This window comes from Leopardus geoffroyi, chromosome E1 (assembly GCF_018350155.1).
Source record: "Leopardus geoffroyi isolate Oge1 chromosome E1, O.geoffroyi_Oge1_pat1.0, whole genome shotgun sequence".
Taxonomy (NCBI): domain Eukaryota; kingdom Metazoa; phylum Chordata; class Mammalia; order Carnivora; family Felidae; genus Leopardus; species Leopardus geoffroyi.
The window spans coordinates 14,018,536-14,036,413 of record NC_059330.1 but is presented as its reverse complement, the minus strand read 5'-3'; the positions used below and the strand labels follow the sequence as shown (position 1 = coordinate 14,036,413).

The 17,878-nt window shown below is 51.7% G+C and overlaps 1 protein-coding gene across 4 annotated transcripts in view; it reads left to right on the top strand.

Moving 5' to 3' along the window:
* RAP1GAP2 (RAP1 GTPase activating protein 2) overlaps window positions 1–17,878 on the top strand; it is a 225,711-nt gene that overhangs the window by 12,757 nt on the left and 195,076 nt on the right. The window contains exon 2 of one of the 4 annotated variants that reach the window (XM_045487735.1): window positions 713–829. In XM_045487735.1, the coding sequence (XP_045343691.1) occupies window positions 713–829 (117 nt within the window). Of the gene's footprint in view, window positions 1–712; window positions 830–6,399; window positions 6,557–7,094; window positions 7,167–12,333; window positions 12,338–17,878 lie in introns of those variants that run through there. The other 3 variants (XM_045487740.1, XM_045487743.1, XM_045487741.1) reach the window with 3 other exon arrangements.

The window sequence follows — 17,878 nt, the reverse complement described above, 5'->3', positions numbered from 1 at the left end:
GGCTGAAGTCGGACGCTTAACCGACTGCGCCACCCAGGCGCCCCTCCACCCAATTTTTTAAATGCAATCTATGGAATGAGAGAAAATATAAAAAGAAAAACAATGTACCTTGAAGATCTTTGCATGATAGTGCACAGCGGACGCCCTCATTTTTAATGACTGCACACTTTTTAAAAAATTTTTAATTTTTGAGAGACAGAGAGAGGCAGAGTATGAGCAGAGGAGGGGCAGATATATGTGTATATATATATATATATATATATATATGTATATATAAAGTTTATTTACTTATTTTGAGAAAGAGAGAGAGATGGAGAGAGGAGCAGAAACAGGGAGAGACAGAATCCCAAGCAGGCTCCTACTGTCAGCACAGAGCCGGATGGGGGGCTTGATCCCAGGAACTGTGAGATCACGATCTGAGCCAAGATCAAGAGTTGTACGCTTAACTGACTGAGCCACTCGGGCACCCCGAGACAGCTAACTTTTATAAAGCTTTTCCATCTCTTAAGTTGAAGCCCCATAGCTCCTTCCTCTTCAGGGTATTCTAACAGTGGCCTTCTGGAAATAGAGCTTTCTGGCAGATGAACAGGGGGGAGATTTGGGGACGGGTGCCCTTTATCTGTCTTTTTCCAGCAAGCAGAGTCAACTTCCCCAAGAAGCTCTGTGGAGCCCTGCCTGCCCATCTCCTCACTCTCTCCTGTCCTGCCTGCAGGTACGTGCAGGAAGGTCGGTTCCGAATCGAGGAGAGGACACTGACAGCCTTCCAGTGGCTCTACAGCCCTCAGCAGCATCGCATCCTCAGCCGCGCTGACCTTGAGTCTCCCTCCAGGTAAAGGGACCACAGCCCTTACCCTCACTCTGTGGCTGGGTCCAACCCCCCATCCCCGCCCCCAAAGGTGATACTTAATGCAGCCAGCTCTACACTGGTCCATAAATCTGCAGTGGGGAACCACTGTCCTCAGTGGTAGAGAAGCCTCCCAGGGTTCTGGAAGGAGTTTGTCAGTCTGGGTGCTTGTTCAGCCTAGAAGGCACTGAGTGATTTCAGGCAGCTCACTGCCTCTGCTTTCTCCTCTGTAAAATGGGTATGATCCTGCATTCCCTGTCTTCTATCAGGAAGATCATGAGTCTCAAGTGAAATGATGTCTGCAGAGATTCCTAAGGCCTGGGGTCAGTGAGTTCCTCTTTTTTTTTTTTTTTTTTTTTAATTTTTTTTTTTTCAACGTTTATTTATTTTTGGGACAGAGAGAGACAGAGCATGAACGGGGGAGGGGCAGAGAGAGAGGGAGACACAGAATCGGAAACAGGCTCCAGGCTCTGAGCCATCAGCCCAGAGCCTGACGCGGGGCTCGAACTCACGGACCGCGAGATCGTGACCTGACTGAAGTCGGACGCTTAACCGACTGCGCCACCCAGGCGCCCCAGTGAGTTCCTCTTTAAGAGGGGGAGTGGTGGGCAATTTGCTGGGCTGCCTCCCCACCCCTTCTCTGACCTGGGTGGGTGGAGCCAGCCCTGCCTCCCTTGTCTCTTCCTTCCCCTTGTCAGGGCATCCAGCCGGGAGCCTGACTCTCGGCCAATAGGGCTTTTCCTGGTCCAGATTCCTGCTCCCAGGCCCCTGCCCACCCTTCACCGCACTGTGGACAGGTGTGACCATCATTAGCAGTCTCAGCAGAGATCCTGGGTAGCCCTGCTGCAGCCTCACCCCTACCCAAGGCCTCTGGGAGACCCGATCCTGAGCCTTTCTTCCACTTTCCCCCTCAAGACCTCTTTGCGCTAGCTCCTTAATTCGTAGGACCCTCACAGTCAAGGGTGAGCAGGCCTCACCTCCCAGGGGTGGTTTAAGTGAAAGAGGAGTGGAGGTGATGTCTTTGGGGGAGGCCTATCATGGGCTAGCTAACAAGAGAACAGGGGTGATGCTGTACGGCTGCTCTCCAGCCACCCCAGGAATAAGATTTAGTCCATGGAGACTTCGCCTCCCAGATATCTGCCAGGAATCCTATTCAGCTAAGTGCATCTGCTCCTTCTCGTCTCCTCGAGATTTCAGAAGGTTCAGGAAACAGTGAGGTGGCTGGGTACTCTGGATCTGGATCTGATACTCTGCAGGAAGAATTAATTGGATGATGATGTGAGAGTGACAGGAGCCCTGGGAAAGGGGAACTCTTGGTAGTCAGGGAACGGATAGTCAGACAAGTGCCCTGGACCCCAGAGGGTGGATTTCAAATAATGTAGAGGAAAGACAGAACATCCTCTAGAGCTTGAGGCAAGACTGTTGGGAAGGGTGCCAAAATGAAATTCTGAGTGTGTAACTGAATGTTTGCAGGGAAAAAGAAAGAGGCTGGTGTGGCTGCCCTGGGAGCGTGCTAGTGACACATGGACATGAAGGGCACATGGTCGGATTCACTTGTAGGCAACATGCAAAACTCTATCACGTGCCATTCGCCATCTGACATGGGGTAGCTTCTCCCTCACCTTCTCACCTTTCCTTCAAAGCTCTTGCCGCCATCTGACATGATCTTCTTTGTCTATTTGTTCCTTGTCCATGACGCCATCCCCTGGAATGTAAGCTTTATGGGGGCAGGGCCTTTTTCGGCTTGTTCTCCACCCTATCCTGACGTCCTGTTTCAATCTTTTTCTTAATGTTTATTTATTTTTGAGAGAGAAAGAGAGACGGAGCATGAGCAGGGAAGGGGCAGAGAGAGAGGGAGACACAGAATCTGAAGCAGGCTCCAGGCTCTGAGCTGTCAGCACAGAGCCCCACGCGGGGCTCGAACCCACAAACCACGAGGTCATGACCTGAGCCGAAGGCGGACGCTTAACTGAATGAGCCACCCAGGCGCCTCCTTGATGTCCTGTTTCAGAGAAGGAGTTCATTAAACAGGCACTGGGGGGATGACAAATGAGCGCTATGCAGGCTCTGAGCCTGCAGGAAGGCTGGGAGAGGCCAGCCCCATGGCAGGTGGGCCAGCTGCACCTGCCCAAGGTAATAGCAAGGGAGGAAGTGGAGGGTGGGAGCGCCTGCCCATGCAGGTGGTCTGAGGCTGACAGAGCTTCTCCATCTGCTGAGCCAAAGAACAAGAATTCATTTGAGAGTCACAGGAGTAGAGCTGAGTCCTGGGAGGAGGGAAACAGTCATAAGACAGGATGAAGCCATTTGAAATAAATTCAGCTTTCATACTTGGGAAGCCTGCACCCCAGGGGAGTTGAAGAGGAGGCTGCCATACTCTGTGATTATACTAATTTTTGTGACAGAATATTAATAGTTAATTTTTGAGTGCTTATTATGTGTCATGTTGTAAATGCTTTATAAGAATAAATTGGTTTCGTCTTCCTGACAATGCTAGGCTTTAAGTACCATTGTTCTCCCCATATTTCGGATGACAAAACTGAGGCACAGGGGTTAAATAACAGGTAGCAATTTGCAGTGCCTATAACCACCATGCACACTGCCTCTCAGAGAATAAGGCATGTGTCCCAAGGCAGGAGCTAGCTAAGGTAATTTCTTTTTTTTTTTTTTTTTTTTTTTTTTAATTTTTTTTTTTTCCTCAACGTTTTTTTTATTTATTTTTGGGACAGAGAGAGACAGAGCATGAACGGGGGAGGGGCAGAGAGAGAGGGAGACACAGAATCGGAAACAGGCTCCAGGCTCTGAGCCATCAGCCCAGAGCCCGACGCGGGGCTCGAACTCACGGACCGCGAGATCGTGACCTGGTTGAAGTCGGACGCTTAACCGACTGCGCCACCCAGGCGCCCCGTAGCTAAGGTAATTTCTATCTTTGCCAAGAGGAATTAAATCCAGAAGCCATAAATAAGGAACTCGGCATCTGTCCTGGTCACATGCCAGAGTCTGTTTTTATTATTTATTTGTTTTTATTATTTATTTTTATTTAAACATTTTAAATGTTTATTTTAAGAGAGAGAAAAAGAGAACACATGCGCATGTGCACATGCGAGCACACAAGCAGGGGAGGGGCAGAGAGAGAGAGAGAGAGAGAGAGAGAGAGAGAGGGAAGCCCAAGCAGGCTCCGAGATGTCAGCACAGGACCTGATGTGGGGCTTGAACTCAAGAAAGGTGAGATGGCCTGAGTTGAAACCAAAACCAAAACTCAGACACTTAACTGACTGAGCCACCCAGGTGCCCCCCTCCCTGAGTCTGGTTTTAGAGAGATGGGTTTGGGGGCAGCTGGGTCGCTCAGTTAGGTAAGCATCCGACTTCAGCTCAGGTCATGATCTCACGGTCCATGGGTTCGAGCTGCGTGTCGGGCTCTGTGCTGACCTACTTCGGATTCTGTGTCTCCCTCTCTCTCTGCCCTCACCCGCTTGCATTCTGTCTGTCTGTCTCTCTCTCAAAAATAAATAAACATTTACAAAAATTATTAGAGAGATGGTTTGGTGGCTCTTGGAAAAAGAAGAGCAAATGAATTCCCTGGGAACCCCTCCCGCTGGGGGAAGCTTATTCACTTTTCTGATTAGTTTTCTAGACTAGAAAGTAGGTTGGGTGGTGGAGTAGAAGACTGTAGTTCTGAGTTTGATGAGTGGGTTGCCATTGGCTGAGTCCTGCTCCACGTGTTTATGAGTGGGTTGGTGAGGAAGGATGTGGAGAGGTGGTGACATTGCTGATGGCACGAACCCCAGGCACCATCCCAACAGGCAAGATGGCAGAACTGGGACCCAAAATGCCCTGGAGGTTGGATTCTAGGTCCAAGGCTAGTAGGTACAGTTTAATAGGGATGAAGGAGAAATCCGTTTTGGCCTCCAATCCTGTCTATACTTGGGAGGGAGACATGGGAACCATGGTTCCAATTGACTAGAAGCTTGGATATGGCCCCATGATTTAGGTTTTAAGAAAATGCTTGCATCTGGGGGCTGCAAGAACTCAGGGTAGAGTCCAGGGCAGGGGAGGGAATGTCCTGCTGTTCTGAGTCTCAGACGCTAGGAACAAGATTCCTTCATTTGTTCATTTGTTTGGTGGACAGCGACTGAGCATCTCCTCTGGTAACACTGTGCCCCATATTACCCTGGAATGGCCGAGCATGTTGCATTTCAGGGTGATGGATAAAACTGCTGAAGGAACTCAGCCCCTAGGCTGGCCACCTCTGCCTTCCTTTCTTCCTTCCACCTTGCTCTCGGTCAGGCACTGGTGTTACAGGGCCTCGTCCCAAGGCAGACAAGGATCCTGCCTCCATAGGGTACATGTTCTAGAGGGAAAGCAGACCATAGACACACAGAGAGAATTTCTTAAGATGCTCAGTATACTGAAGGTGCTAAAACAGGGCATCGAGATAGGGTGACCAGTAGGTGTGTAGGGACTTTGGAAGAGGTGGAAGTGCTCTTTGAGAAGGGGACATTTGAGCTGAGTCCTGAAGGACACAAGGGGGCAGCCATATGGAGAAGCTGCTGGGGAATGGGGGAAGGGGACACAGGAGACGGGATGGAAGAGTATTGCAGGAGGAACAGCAAGGACAAGGCCCTAGGTATATTCTAGAAGCAGAAAGCCATTATGGCTAGAGCAGAGTGATGCCATCCATGGTCAACAGACAGAAGGGAGGCAGATTTCCATAAAACTGAAGAAATGGCTTTCTAGCCCTTAGATTCGCCTCAGGACGGCGTGGGCTGCCCCCTGAGGGAGTGAGCTTCTCATCAGTGAGGTGTACAAGCCATATTCCAGCCGCTTCCTGGTGTGGAGGTTACCCAGGAAAAGACTCAGGCATCCCAACCCCTTCAAGTTCAGGAGCATCCTTGGTTTGGCAAGAAGCTGGGAGGATGTCTGCGGAGTGAATGAAAGAAAGCTCCAGCCTGCGGATACAAAGCAGGGGCATTTCAGGGGTTTGGCAGTCCTAGAGGCCTTCTACTTCGGGGACCAGGTAACACCATACCTCCCCCCTACATCCACTCCACGCAGAGCTGGAGAGAGCCCCAGAGTGTCCACCTCCGTAGCCCAGGAACCCATGGTGGATCTTTCCACACCTCCCTTCGCCACCGCCCCGCGGCCCCATCCTCCAGAAACTTCTGCAGGCTGGTGGGCTGTTCCCGCTTCTCCCCCGGGTCCCTCGGGCGCGCGTGCCCCGCCTCGCGCCTTTGTTCCCGAGGAGCCGCCTGGGGCAGTTTCCTAGCGCCGGCGACGAGAGCTTCCCGGCCGCCGGCTCAGCGCTCGGGCCCCGGCGCGCCCCCCGTCCCCGCAGCGGGGCCGCGGCGTCGCGGGAGGCGGGAGGGCGGTGGGAGGGGGCGGGGGCGGGGGCGGGGGCGCGCGGCCCGGGCGGCGGGGGGCGCGCCCGCCAGGTGCGCGGGCGGCGGCGGCGGCGGCGGCGGCGGCGGCGGGGCGGAGGGCGCAGCTTTGTGCGTTCGCGGCCGCCGGCCGGCCGTGCGCGTGTGCGCGCCGCGGTGACGGCGCACGCGGCTGGGCGGGCTACGAGGGAAGCCCGCCGCCGGGAGGGGGCCCGGGTCCGGATGGCGATGGGAGGACGCCGCCGTTGCGGGCGCACGGGCGGGGTGAGCCGCCGCCGCTGACTGTTGACATTCGGTCCACGTCGAGGAGTGAGCTCTGCGCCGTGCGTCGGAGAAGGTCAGTGGGTCCGGGGCTGGGTGGTGATTCTATGTATAAACAGCCTGGATCAGGGCGCGAGTCCCGGGTGTGACTGAACGCGGAATCGGGGCGTATGTTGTGAGTGTAAATGCGTGTGTTCGCAAGGAGAAAGACAGCCCGTACGTGTGTGAGCTCTGTGCTGTGATCCCACAGGGTAATTAAGCGTAATGGGTTGTGTTTCGGAGATGGGGTGACTGTCCTCAGCAATCCATGCGGGTGGGGCATTGCGCACACACATCATGTATCAGGGTGTGTGTGTGTGTGTGTGTGTGTGTGTGTGCGGGAGTGAGATGTTGCTCAGACCCTGTCAAAGTCTCTGGCTAGAGAAGCTGACCGAGGTGGAGGTCAGAGGTGGGGTGTTTACAGGTGGTGGTAGAAGGAAACAGCCGGAACCCCAGGAGGACCTGTGACTAGGCTGGTTTTGTTTGTTTGTTTTGCCAAAAGGCCGTAAACCCCACCCCATCCTCACTCCAACCTGTGCCTGTTGCGGAGAGGGGAGCTAGGATGACGGGGTGCTGGCAGAGAGGCCTTAATGGACCTCCTGGGCAGGGCCAGCCACCAGCCTGCTGCTCATTTCTGGAGGCCCTGGGTGAGTGAGTGAGGGGGGAGTCAGCCTTGGGTGGGGTTCCAGGGCAGGTGTGTGTTCAGGGGACCTCAGAACTGTGCAGAGTCCACTTGGCTTTGCCACCACCAGATACTGCGTGTCTGGACCTGGGAGCTGGCTGGGGGGACATCCTTCTTTCTCCTCATGTTTCCTGCAGCTCCCTCCACACCCTTAACAAACCAAAGGGCATTTACATGCAAGTGGGGTTTGGGCTCTGAATGCCTGGGATCTGCCTCTGTTGAGTGGCCCCCTTCATAGCAGCCTCCTTAGGGAATAATAGGGTTGTCCTGGGCTGGGCGCCAGGGCTCTTGGGTTCTTTTCATGATTTGTGATCCTGTGGCTGTACCTTAAGCTCGACAGGCCTCAGTTTCCCATGGAGAGGGAAGAACCCTCTCCCCACCCCCCCCCCCCACCGTTTTTGCTGCAGGGTAAGGAGAGCTCAAACAGCTGTGTGTGTGTGTGTGGGGGGGGGGTAGGGGTGGGTTGGGTAGGGAGGCTGGGAGTGACTCAGGGCGTGTGAGGTCCCAAGAGTGATTTCCCCCAGGAAAGTCCCATCATATCTTTGTGACTTGGGTAGAAGTTGGGGGAGGCTCTGTCCTCACCTCCAAGGAGGTGTATGGGGTTTTCCGAGTCCAGGAGTGGGGCAGGGTGGCTGTCTGCTAGATCTGGCTGCTCAGGTTTCAAGAAACTACCTCAGGTCCCCTCTCCTTTCCAAGATGTTGAACAGTGGGGGTGGGCTTGGGGACCTGCTTGGGGGTGGGATGGGGGACTGGAGCTGACGAGCCACAGAAGTTTCTGGGTAGAGGCAGACGCTAAACGTGGGTAGGACCAGGGCACATCTGGCTGGGATTCCTGCTCAACCCAGGGTGTTGAGGCAATTTGGTAGAGGTGGCTCCAGAGAGGACGTACCTGCTGCAGGTGCCCTCATACCCTCTGCTCCCTGTTTCCCATACCTTGTCTGGATCAAGTGTGGCTGAGCCACTGTGGTTCAAAATGACTTCAGCCTTGAGGAAAAGGGCCCCCTGGAGTGGACGGGCCCCCTGGTGGTGGCAGCATCTGGTTAAGCATAAAGGCTCTGTTGTTACTCAGACCTGGGTTTGAGTCCCAGCACCACCACTGTCTGTCTCCACCTGTGTTCCCCCAAAGCAGAGGCTGAGAGAAAGGCTTGTGTGTGGTGGTTTATTTGAGAAGTGGTCTTGGGGAACAAGGGTGGGGCAAAGGGCATGAAGGGGAAAAGACGAAAGATGGCTGGCTGGCTGATTCAGTGGAGCATGAAACTCTTGATCCCGGAGTCATGAATTCAAGACCCATGTTGGGCATGGTGCTTACTTTAAAAAAAAAAAAAAAAAAAAAAAAAAAAAAGACAAGGATGCATTATTTTTATTACCACCACTCTGCCCTGGGCAGTCTCCTGAGGAGCTTTAGGGAATGCGTTTCAGAACTGCCCTGCTGGGGAGAGAAATAGGGAAGCGTTCATCCATCAGCTCTGTTCCCCACTGGACAGAGTGGTTTGGTGGACATTAACTCCCACCTGCTTACAGGCTGCCCACGCGTGCGGCCCCAGTGGGTTCTCGTGGGCGCCCCACACTGCACCTCAAAGAAGGCCCCACGCCGCCCTAGGTGAAGTTTTGCCGGGTGGACCCAATGCCGCTGCTCAAAGTCTGCGGGGAGCTGGTCGTTGCTGACGTGGCTGGAGTAAGAAGTGGGGCAGAGAGGGCTGAAGTGGCATACGTCCAGCACACCGCCTGACCTTGCGCAAATTACCTAACTTCTCAGAGCTTCAGTTTCCGTATCAGGGGTTGTAAATGTTAAATGAGACATTTATGAAAATTTTGAACATGGCAATGGGCCCTTAAACATTGTATTTCTGTATAATCGGGAAGACAGCACATTGTGGGTGGCTCGGATATTCATTCACTCAAGTGGAGGAGGAGGCAGGATTCAGTGACTTCTAATGACAGCCCCCCTCACCTTTGGCCGTAGGATCCGAGGCTCCAGGGCCAGACATTTGAGCTGGTCAGTTCCTCCTGGAGCTGTGGCCCAGTCTTCCACATCCCCTGAAACGTTCTGTTTCACGTTCTGTGAATTTGAGCCAGCAGTGCCTTGCCCCTGGGCGGGCTGCTCTTGCTTGCTTCTGGCAGTGACGGGGGGTGGGGGGGGGGTGGGTGGTGAGGGGAGCGGTGCTTGAAAGAGTAGTGGCGGGAGGGCGGGTGCTGGCATTTGGAGTTGGCAGATGGTTGTGGGCATTGGTCTGGGCCCCTGTCGGTGGGGAGGGAGTTCAGCGCAGGAGGTGGAGGAGGGCGAGAGAAAACGGAGGGCAGGAAGGGAAGGGAGAGTGGCCAAGAATGAGGAGGAACCACGGGCAAGGTAGGGCAAGGTGGGTAGCCTGGGTGGCTGGGATGGCAGGGACAGGCTGGGCCTCTGGGAGAGTGATGGGGTGGCGTGAGAGAAGGGGATGACCGTGTTTGAGGATGAGATGGGGGTCCAAGGGCGTAGGCCCGGCTGGCTTCGTATATCAGAGTACAGCATCGAGACTCGGGATCCTCATTCTCCCTTTCTCCGGAGTGGCTACCAGCCCCTCCCAGGCCACCACCTGCTTTGGAGGGCAGATGCTCTCTGCAAACACTTGGTCCTGTCGAGGATGTGCCTCTGCCGAGGCCTGTACCATGGTGGCCCTGGCCTCCCTACCCTCTGCCATCTCCAAGCAATGTGCTACCCTCTCAGGAGAGGTCACACCGTGGGGAAGTTGTCTAGCCGCCTCCTGCTCATGCACAGCCAGCTCAGGCTGGCAATAAAAGGTCACTGTGCCCGTCTGTTGCCTGTAGGCAAGGTCACACCAGCCTAGGCTGGTGATGTTCAGCAGCCACTGTCTTCATTTACAACCTTTTCAAGATTCCTCTGACCTCTGCAATTTGGGACTCTTTTTGTTTTTAATAATTTTAGTAAAAAAACAAACAGTGATGTCTATCCATCTCCTCCCTTTTTAAAGAGGAATTCTAAATTTTTTTTTTTTCAACGTTTATTTATTTTTGGGACAGAGAGAGACAGAGCATGAACGGGGGAGGGGCAGAGAGAGAGGGAGACACAGAATCGGAAACAGGCTCCAGGCTCTGAGCCATCAGCCCAGAGCCCGACGCGGGGCTCGAACTCACGGACCGCGAGATCGTGACCTGGCTGAAGTCAGACGCTTAACCGACTGCGCCACCCAGGCGCCCCTAAAGAGGAATTCTAAATGGAGTCAGATGACACTCCTCTGGTCCACACCTCTGTTTCAGTGCTTTGGTGCTTCTCCAGTGGGAAGTTCTGCTTCATGTCTGATCTTAGCCTGCCGTGCTGCACTTAGTTTTTATTTATTTATTTATTTTTTTCTTTTGCTCTGCTTGCCACAACCCTTCAGGGCTCCTTTCAACCTGCTCAAGATGTAAAGCAGCCATGGGGGCTCCCAAGGCAGATGGGACACCAAGGCAAGGCTTGTGCTTTTGGGGGACCTGGCCTGAAACCAGGCTGTGCTGAGTCCCTGGCCCTGCCCATGATAAGGTCTTGACTTGCAGCTTGCTCTGAGGGCCAGGTGGTTTCCCACCCCCTTCCCTAGGTCAGATCCAGGGCTGGCAGCCTCCTTCCTGGATTATGCTGGGTGTGCCGACTGGGCCCTGAAAGGTCTGGGCCAGCAGGTGGCAGCAGGCATGGGCACCTGGGGGACCCTGCTGACTAGATGACTGGTAGTGAGCAAGAGCAGGAGGGGAGTGACAGGCCGCCAGGCACAGTGAGATGTGCCTGTACGTGTGTGCACATCTGTGGAGGGTGCACATCTGTGGAGGGTGTGGGTCCTCTGAGTATGTCCTGTGTGCATTGTTGTGTGCTGTTTGCTGGTGTTCTTTCCTCTGGGGATGTGTGTTGGCCACCCACTAGGTGCTTTCCAGAGTCCTAAAGGGTGTGCCTGTCTGATGGCAGGTGATACTTGACCCCACTGGGATTTCCTGGCCCTACTTGGGGCCCCTGAGTCTTCTGCCCTCCCCAGTTCTGCCTTCTCTCCAGGCTTCCTGTCCCTGTCCCTCCCTCCCTCTGTTTTGAGGAAGTTGCCTCTCCCCCACTGGCTGTGTGGGTGCCCACTGCCTTTGGGGCAGGGCCTGGGGAGAGATAACCAGGGCCCCATCCTTTGAACTCTGAGCTCAGGGTGGCAGGTGGGTAAGCCCTAGTTTGAGGATATGAGTCAGGAATGGCCACAGGGGGTGGGCAGAAGCTTGGCTGTATGTGTCAGTGTGCTTCAGGGAAGTATGTGTGCACCCCTTATACTTGACTACTCCCTCAGAGGCCTGGGTATCAGTGCAGCCATGGGAGGGGCACCCAGCCCCCACTGTCCATGCTCTCTTCCCTGGTAGCTGTGGCTAGCAGTTTCCAACAGGGAGCAGAGTGGTCTCTGGGGGCTCTGGGCATTCCGCTTGGGGACCTTGGCCTCAAGTAATTCCTGTCACCACAGTCACTTGTATATATGGAGTTCCTCCTGTGCCAGGCCCTGGACTGCACCCTGTGCATGTATTAGCTCATGGGCTCCTCAGAACAATTCTGTGAGGTGGGTTCTGGAAGCATCCCCATTTTATGAGGAAGTGGAGGCTCAGAGAGGCTGGGTCACTTCCGCAAGATCACACAGCTAGTAAGTAGTGGATCCAGGATGTAACCCAGGTCTGTTCTTGATAGTTGCTGCCATTCTGTTCACTCTTCACAAAGCTGGATTTTCACATCCTTGCTGTTTCCCCTGCAGGGAGGCTGTCCCAGATCACGCTCTCCAGACAGGGCTCCCCACCCACCTGGTCGCCTTTGGATCATATCAACCTGTCGTAAATACCTGTGTAAAGTTATCTCTTTTTATCTTTCACCTCCTCCCTCCCAGGCCCCCGAGGGCAGGGATCTGTCTTGTTCACCGATATATCCGATATATCCTCAGCATTCGCAGAGAGCTTGGAACACAGTATGGATGTAAATTGCTTTTCTGACACCAGTTCTATTGTGTGTGTGTTAAGGGGGGACGTGGTTTTTCCCACACGTGTAGCCAAACAATTTTTGGACACCAATAGGGTGTCTGAGAATTCAACTCAATTCTGATGCGATTTACCTGGAGATCATATCATATTCCACTGGTGAGGATTCAGTCGGACAAGGTACTAGTCCCAAGCCCAGGTTGTTACCAGCGCTTCTGACCGACTGGCTATAAATCAGAGGTTCCCAGGACCTCCTCCTCCTCCTCCCCCCGTTGGGGCAATTTGCTAGAGCGGCTCACAGCACTCAGAGAAACCTTTTACTTACTACATCACTGGTTTATCATGAAAGGATGTAACTCAGGAGCAGGCAGATGGAAGAGGTGTGTGGGGCAGCATGTGGGGAGAGGGCGCCACTGTCCCCATTCTTCCACCAGCCTGGAAGCACTCCCAACCCGGTCCTGTGTGTTTTTATGGAGGCTTCGTTACATAGCCCCAATTGATTAAATCATTAGCCATTGGCGATTGAATCAACCCCAGCCCCTCTTCCCTCTTTGGAGGTCTGAGAGAGAGGTCTGGCCTTCTAATCATGTGATTGGTTCTCTTGGCAACCGGCTTCCACCCTTAGGTGCTTCTAAAAGTCACCTCATTCCCATAACAAGACACCTTTATCAGGCTCTGCACTTCTGAAACTACAAGGGTTTGGGGAGCTGTGAGCCAGGAACTGTAGACGAAGACCAAATGTGTATTTCCTATGAATCACAATATCCCAGGGTGCAATAAACAAGCACTGAGTGAATGAATGAATGAATGAATGAATATATGAAGGTATTTGTGACTCAAGGCCCAAGCTCCAAACCCCTCCTCTGTTGCTGTCTCTCACACAGCAGAGACCATGGCAGAGTGGCTCGGGGCACAGGCTCTGGAGCCAGCTCACTGGGTTCCAGTTCTGGCTCTATCACCAGCTATTCCGGTTATTTCTACTGTGTAATAAACTGCCCAGAAGCTTATGGCTTAAAACAGTGGTGACATTTATTTTGCTCAGGAATTTGCAGTTTGGGCGGGGCCTGGCAGGGATACTTCTGTCTGCTCTGCGGTCATCCTCTGGGGTGTTTCAAAGACTAGGGGATGGAATGGTCTGAAGGCTCGGTGGCTCATGTCTGGCATTTAAAGCTGGCTGTTGGCTTGAGGACTCAGTCCCTCACCACAGGGGCCTCTCCCTTTGCTCTGTCTTCTTGTCACCCGGGCCATCTCCCTGTGTGCTAGTTCGGGCTTCCTTACAGCATGGTGGCTGGGTTAAGGGGCAAGGACCCCAAGAGAGAGCCAGCAGAAGCTAGTTTACCTTTTCTTTTTAATTAAAAAATTAAAAAAAAAATTTTTTTTTATATTTGAGAGAGAGCGAGAGAGCGAGCATGAGCAGGGGAGGGGCAGAGAGATGGAGACAGAATCTGAAGCAGGCTTCAGGCTCTGAGCTGTCAGCACAGAGCCTGATGCGGGGCTCGATCTCACTGTGAGATCATGACCTGAGCCAAAGTCGGACACTTAACCCACTAAGCCACCCAGGAACCCGTTTTACCTTTTCTTATCCAGCCTTGGAAACGATGCGGCATTGCTTCTGCCTGACTTACAGATCCACATAGGTCCAGGAGGGCACGGAGATTCCATCTCTCAGTAGAGGCGTGCCCGTGTCACGTGGTAAGAAGAGCATGTGGGACACGGGATATATTATGGGATGGTGTGGCTGTCTTTGGAAAGTATAATAAATCTGCCACAGTTCCTTCCTGGGAGCGTGACCTTGAGCAAATTACTTAGTCTCTCTGTGCCCCGATTTTTCCATCTGTCAAATGGGACAACGTTAGTATGTACTTCACTGGGTTGTTTCTTTAGCAGTGACTGTAGTCCCACCTACAGATCTCCCGGCCTCGGGTGAGGCGTTGGTGCAGGCTTTCACCAAGCTACAGGATCCAGCTCCAATTTCCCACCACTTGCATGGAATATGGGAGGCACCTCACTGTTCAGAGCTCTTTTGAGGTGGGGCTAGTAATGGGGAGAGAAGAGGGGACCTTGATGGAGTGTCTCCATTATTATGTCATTGTAAGTTAGCCTTGCTCCCTTCAAAGGGGCAAGGGACAAGTTTTGATGGAGATGTAACAAGGCTGGGACCCCAGCAGGATTTCTCTGTGCCTGGGAGGGCAAACCCTGCTAGGGCCCCCATCTTCATTCAGGGGAGTCACGAGAGATGAATCATGAACATGTTGTGTTTGAGCTGCAGGGCTTAAAAAAAAAAAGTGTTTAAGGGAGCTCCTTGCCTCTTCTCTGTCCTCCCAGCCTGCCTCCACCTGAGTCACTGTTCATCTGCCAGAAGGATCGCTCTCTTGCCCAGCTTGCCAAGGTTTGCTCATCCTGGCCCAGCTTGGGGCTGCTCCTTCGCTGGGCATTGGTGGGGGCCCAGCCTGGAGGTAGCTCACATCTAGTGCTACCCTCATTCTCTATAGGAATGGCAGACTTGTTAAAACCAGGGCCTCTGGTTTGAATTCTGCCATTGTCACCTACCAGCCCTGTGACCTTGGGCAAGTTTCTTAACCTCTCTGTGACTCCATTTCCTCACTGGGATAGAGGACACGGTTGAGGCCAGGATTAAATAAAGTAAAAAGTATGACATAATGGTTCGTGGGAGATTCTTGAGAAATGGGTACAGTTATTTGTTACAGATGAAAAAAATGCAGAGGGCGTTAAAGTGGTTTCTCCATAGCTATTATTCAATGTCAGAACCAGGGCTGGAACCCACGGTTGTTGCTGATCTCCTGCAAGACATAGAATTCCCCCACACGTGTCCCCCAATCCCTTATGCCAGGGGAAAGTATGGCTACCATCCTAGAAATACAAGCAAGATGCTCTCTTTTCTTTTTCTTTTTTTAAAGTTTTATTTATTTATTTAGAGAGAGTGTATGTGAGCAGGAGAGCGACAGAGAGAGAGAAAGAGAGAGAATCCCAAGCAGGCCCCACACTGTCAGCGCAGAGCCTGATGTGGGGCTCGAACTCACAAACCGTGAGATCATGACCAGAGCCGAAATCAAAAGTTGGGACACAACCGACTGAGCCACCCAGGCTCCCCAAGACGCTCCCTTTTCTTCTTTGTGATACCCAAAGTTGCCTGCAGAGGGTGCTGATGCCCACATTCCAGCCCATTCAGGAGAGGCTCTGCAGTAGGGGAGGGTCGGGAGTGACCCAGCTGGATGGAGTGAAAGCTAAGAGAGGTGGCTCCGTGATCTCCTTTAGCGAGATCTCCTTCAGACAGCTCCTAGTGCCCAAGACTTCCACAGGAAGCTCCAGGGACACCAAAGGTAATGGGAGTGTTGTAGTGGATTTGCTACCAGTGTTTCTCACTGGGCCAGAGTCATCAGGGGAGTTTGTTAAACATGCAGGTTCCCTGGCCCCTCCCCAGAACAATGGAGTCAGAATTTGAGCAGTTGCATTGGCTAACACACCTATAGGTCTATGCCAGGCATTCCTCTGAAGGCTTCATGCATATTAGCTCATTTACCCCTCCCAACAGTCCGCTGAGGTAGATACTATTATTATCCCCATTTTATAGATGAGGGGTGTGGTCTGAGGCACAGAGAAATTGAGGGACTTGCCCAAGGTCACACTGCTGGTAAGCAGGGCTGGGGTTTGAACCCATGTTAGTTTAAACTGCAGGTAACTCTCGGGGCGCCTGGGTGGCGCAGTCGGTTAAGCGTCCGACTTCAGCCAGGTCACAATCTCGCGGTCAGTGAGTTCGAGCCCCGCGTCGGGCTCTGGGCTGATGGCTCAGAGCCTGGAGCCTGCTTCCAATTCTGTGTCTCCCTCTCTGTCTGCCCCTCCCCCGTTCATGCTCTGTCTCTCTCTGTCTCAAAAATGAATAAAACATTAAAAAAAAAAAATTTAAACTGCAGGTAACTCTCACACCCAGTGCATTTGAAAACCACTAATATATAACCCTGGGCTTGTCCCCTTTTTTATCTCTTTTTGCTTCCTATTATTTGTTATTATTTTAAGTAGTGTTTATTGTGTTTTTCTAATTATAGAAGTAAGACTTGCTTATTTCAGAAAACAGAAAAGAAGAAAAAAAGAAAAAAATCATGATCCTTAATCTCACCCCTTAATAATATGGCCCTGAACATAATATTTAGCCTATTTTATTCCATTCAGAAATATGCCGTGTCTTCCCTTGTCATTACATGTACTTCTATACCTACTTTATATTGGCGGGAACGTACTCTGTTGTTGGGAGATGCTATCTTTCTTGAACCTACCCTGTTGGTAATTTAGGTCATTTCCATTGTTCCGTAGTTACGGCAACAATGAGCTGGAGACTCTGGAAAGTACAACTTGTCGCATGGCTCTGATTTTTTTTCTTCTTGGGATGGTGTGGAATTGAGAACAGGGTTGCCAGGTCAAAAAGCATGCATATGAAAAAAACAAACCTCTGTATTGAAGGAAAATGTATATGTAGAGAAGTGCACAGATTTTAAGTGTAGGGGTGAATGTCCATAAACTTGACTCACCCATCTAAAACCAACACCCAGTTCCAAAAACAGGCCTTGATGTGTACCTCAGAAGCCCCCTTGGCGTGCATGTAAGGATTCTGATTTGTGTTGTTAAATTTCCTCCGGCAAAGTTGTATGTTGGTCTCCTCTGAGGTTTCTCAAGATTAAAGCACAAACTCTTTGCCTAAAAGCAGAATGGATGGAAGAACTATCTGGAGTCAGACAGGGAGAGAGAGATCGTGGCCTGCCCTTTCTGGGGCAAGACCTACTTCCCTTCAGGTAGAAGAGATGGTCCCAGGACTCGGATCAGTGTCAGTGTGAGCCCCAGATAGTTTAAGGTTTTAAAGAAATGAGGCTTTGTAGCTGCTACCGTTTTTGCTCTTGTTTATTTTTTAATTTTTATTAAAAAACTTTTTTTTTGGTGTTTATTTTTGAGAGAGACAGAGACAGGATGCGAGTGGGTTGGGGCAGAGAGAGAGAGAGGGAGGCACAGAATCTGAAGCAGGCTCCAGGCTCTGAGCTGTCAGCACAGAGCCTGATGCAGGGTTCGAACTCACGAGCTATGAGATCAAGACCTGAGCCGAAGTCGGACGCTCAACCGACTGTGCCACCCAGGTGCCCCTGTTTGTTTATTTTTAAGAGCAAACCATTCATAGATTTAACATTTTTTTCTTTAAATTATAACATGTTAATGGTTAAAAAAAATCAAGCAGCACACAGGATGTAAAGTGGGGGAGTGAAAGTCCCCTCCCCCAAATTTCTAGTTCTGGTCCCTTCTTCAGAGGTAAACAGTCTTGGACCATTGCTTATGTTCCATTCCAGAAATTGTCTAGGCATGCATAAGAATGTACGTATTTATTTAAACTAATGAGATCCTGTTAGATGAACTGTTCTTTTTTTTTTTTTAAACTCTTTTTTAGGTTATCTTTATATAGTAACACACATAAATTCTGCCTTCTTTTCAGTGGCTCCGTTGTATCCCATTGTATGCTTTTTCTCCAGTATGGTGACGATCATTCATGTTTTGTATTTGCTGTTTCAGACAGCGATAAAACTAACATCTGTATGCAAGGATCTTGTCAACTGGTGTGAGTTTATATGTGGACTAAGTCTCTAAAGACAAAATTGTTGGCCCGAAGGGTGTGTGCACTTGAAATTTTAATAGATACTGCCAAATCTCTACAGTAATGATGGG